This window comes from Myotis davidii, unplaced genomic scaffold (genome assembly GCF_000327345.1).
Source record: "Myotis davidii unplaced genomic scaffold, ASM32734v1 scaffold566, whole genome shotgun sequence".
NCBI lineage: Eukaryota > Metazoa > Chordata > Mammalia > Chiroptera > Vespertilionidae > Myotis > Myotis davidii.
Window position 1 is genome coordinate 318,825 of NW_006296617.1, and position 3,588 is coordinate 322,412.

At 51.6% G+C, this 3,588-nt stretch overlaps 1 protein-coding gene across 1 annotated transcript in view; it reads right to left on the reverse strand.

Annotated features, from left to right (window-relative positions):
* The window catches only part of LOC102753805 (serine/threonine-protein kinase D2), a 27,912-nt gene that overhangs the window by 20,939 nt on the left and 3,385 nt on the right, over positions 1-3,588 (reverse strand). Inside the window, exons 3-6 of the mRNA XM_015569312.1 lie at positions 2,320-2,442; positions 2,087-2,240; positions 600-717; positions 296-373 (exon numbers count right to left, since the gene is read on the reverse strand). Coding sequence (XP_015424798.1) covers positions 296-373; positions 600-717; positions 2,087-2,240; positions 2,320-2,442 — 473 coding nt within the window. The remainder of the gene's footprint in view (positions 1-295; positions 374-599; positions 718-2,086; positions 2,241-2,319; positions 2,443-3,588) is intronic.

A 3,588-nucleotide genomic window follows, 5' to 3' on the forward strand; every position in this document is an offset into this window, starting at 1 on the left:
AGCATCCAGTGAATGCATAAGTAAGTGAACAACAAACTGATGTTTCTCTCTCTCTCAAATCAATAAATAAAAAAATAACAAATACATTTTAAAAAGACTGGATGGGAGAGAAATGGAATGAGACAGGAGATCGAGAAGGAAGTTGACAGGGCCTGTGGTGATGAATATAAATAATTCAATAAATTAAATATAATGTAATAATGATAACAAGTTCATAATTACGGGGAGCTTAGCACATGCCCGGCCCGAAGCTCCTTGCTCCTTGTAGGTACATAATCTCTGAATTCTGGCCCACCTTGTAGTATCTGTTGGTCGTGTTGTTCTGGAAGAGTGTGATGCACTTGCTGTCCAGGCGCCAATAGTGCCGCTTCCTCTGTAGGGAGAGGGGTTTGAGAGGTGAGGGTGTCGCTAGGGATCCTACCTTCCACCAGCCAAACCCCGCCCCTAAGTCGACCCCGCCCCTGAACTCCGCCTTAGCCACGCCCCCTGGCTCCTGCCCCGCCCCTGTCCCACCTCTAATTCTAGCACAGCCCGGCCTACCCTCCCGGCCCCGCCTCCAGCTCTGGCTCCGCCCTCTTACCCCTGCCCCGCCCACTCACCAGCGTGTCCTTGTTGCTGTAATGAACCACCCAGCCCTCGTGCAGCGTGCTGCTGGATTTCCGAGTCGTGTGTCGCACTGACTGCACCACCCTCATCAGGGGGATGTACCCTAGGGAGCTGAGGGGGGAGGAGAAGGGGCGGGAGGTTACTACAAGAAGAAAATAACCGAAGGGGCATCTCCGGGCAGCTTGGGCGCGGTTTTGGGGGGAGGGCACACTTTCCCCCCTGTTTTGTAGATTTCCCATATGAGGAAGGAGGCTCTCACTGAAAGTCTGCATTCCCAAATAAGCAGGCTGCCTGGTACATTACCCAGCTCTTCATGCCTTAATGTCTCCACCCAAAGGGGTGCTGAGGAGTGAAAACCTTCCTAAGGAGCTGAGCACAGTGCTTGGCACACGGTGGGCCTTGAAGTGCTAATTACTACTGAGCCCAGGGGTCTGGCAGCCAGGTGTGTGTCCCTGGGCAAGGGACTCATCCTCTCTGATGCGGACACTGAGGCTCAGAGAGGTTAATCTCTTGCCCAAGGCCTCACAGCAGTCTGGCTGCAGAGTTCATGTTCTTCCTCACACTGCGCTGCCAGTTTGTAATACGGATTGTTTCCGGAAGGGCCCACCAGAAACTACCCCACTGGCACCTCCAGGGGGAGGAGCGGGGCAGCCGGGAGGCAGGGAGTGGGAGGATTTCAATGGCTGTGTCACCAGTTCCAAACAAATATAACGTAAATTAAAACATGCTTCCGCCCTGGCCAGTTTGGCTCAGTGGATAGAGCGTTGGCCTGCGGACTCAGGGGTCCCGGGTTCGATTCCGGTCAGGGGCACATGCCCGAGTTGGGGGCTCCATCCCCAGTCGAGGGCGTGCAAGAGGCAGCCGGTCATGGTTCCCTCTCATCATTGAATGTTTCTATCTCTCTCTGGGTATGTACCTTGGTTGTGGGCACATCCCCAGGAGGGGGTGTGCAGGAGGCAGCTGATCGATATTTCTCTCTCATCGATGTTTCCAACTCTCTCTCCCTCTCCCTTCCTCTCTGTAAAAAATCAATAAAATATATTTTTTAACAAAAAACATGCTTCCATGAAAACTTTTTAAAAATGTAAGTCAGGCCCAGCCAGCGTGGCCCAGTGGTGGAGCGTCGACCTATGAACCAGGAGGTCATGGTTAGATTCCCAGTCAGGGCGCATGCTCCGGTTGTGGGCTGGATCCCCAGTGTGGGGTGTGAGGGAGGCAGCCGATCGATGATTCTCTCGCATCATTGATGTTTCTATCTCTCTCTCCCTCTCCCTTCCTCTCTGAAATCAATAAAGATATATTTTTTAAAAGTAAGTAATATTTTTTTTAAATGTAAACCAGGAAAAAGTGTTCAGTTGGAAAATGAAGTGTGGGTCCTTGAGAAGATTTGCCTCAGGAACCTGGGTCATGTTCAAGTAGGGGGTGAGGGTAACCCATTGTAGGGACGGGGAAGGGCATCCCAGTGGGGTGCCCCGGGTACCTCTGGGCCTTGCCTCCCTCGGCCTCCTCCTCCTCACTGGCGTGGAGGGCATTTTCCGAGTGGGAGCCTGGGATGATCCCGGAGTCGTCGGACTCATCCATCAGGGCGCTCTTGTCAGCCTCGCTGAAATCGGTGGCCTCCTCCATCGGCACATCTGGGGGGGACAGGGCGTCAGAGGGACCTCCACCCAGCCGGGCCCCCAGCTCCCGCTGGCTCAGCCCACAGCCTCTTACCTCCATTGATGAGCGCCTCTCCCAGGCAGTCGTTGGGGACGCGGGTGGCGCAGCGTTTGTGGCAGTTAAACTTGCAGTCTGAGAGGAGGACAGAGGATAAGGAGGTGGGAGGGCGAGGGAAGAGAGGTCACCTGGAAGGGTTGAGTTTGACCCCAACCACCAGTCTCAAAAGAGTCTCTACTCTTGCCGTGGGGGCAGGAAACTGGCTGGCCCTTCCATGGCTGGCCCCATTTTGAGCAAGTTTCTCCAACTATGGAGAGACGAGAGTAAACCGGGGTGTGTGTGTGTGTGTGTGTGCAGACAAAATGCTGTGGCTCTAGGCATTCAAGGTTCAAACAATGTATAAATATCCATTACCTTAGACTTGTAAAATTCTGGAATGTAGCAGGATCTAACATCTTGTGATTCTAGACTTTGAACACTCGAGGGCAGGGTTTCTCAGCCTTCGGCACTATGAACATTTGGGGCTGGCTAGTTTCTTGTTGTGGGGGGCTGTGCGGTGTATCACAGGAGGTTTAGCAGCACCCCGACTCCTCCCCACTAGATTAACGGTTGCACCATCCCTGTGTGATAAACAAAGTGTCTCCCAACCTCCCTGGGGGGAGGGGGCGGGCAGAACTGTTCTTGGTTGAGAACCATTGCTCTGCAGCTGTTCTCAACCTGTGGGTCGCGAACAATGAGAATACATCCTGCATATCAGATATTTACATGACGATTCATAACAGTAGCATTACAGTGATGAAGTAGCCATGAAAATAATTGTATGGTTGGGGGTCACCACAACATGAGGAACTGTATGAAAGGGTCGCGGCCTTAGGAAGGTTGAGAACCACTGCTAGAGTGTGATCAGTGTGAGGTTAGGGTGCTGTACACCAGAGGTTCTAGAATGTGGTAAAAACCCATTTTTCTAAGGTTCTATGTTCTAGATTTCTAAGATACCCCCTCCCCCAGAGTTCAATGTCCAATTTTCTAGAACTCAACCCACATCTCTGGTCCTCTGGTTCTAGATTACTATGACTACTTGATGACGAAGGTTTTACAGGGACTTGAGTTCTACAATTCTGGGTTTCTAGGTCTCCAGAAGCTGGTGGTTCCAAGGTTTCTGTACATCCGAGATTCTAGAACTCAATGTGACTACTGTTCTGCAGCTCTTGGCATCGAAGATTCTAGCATTTGACTGTTCCAGTGAATTTCAGAATCAGGTGGCTCTAAGTTTCTACCTATCTAGATTTCTGGTATTCCAGCCATTGATCACAACATTCCAGAGCT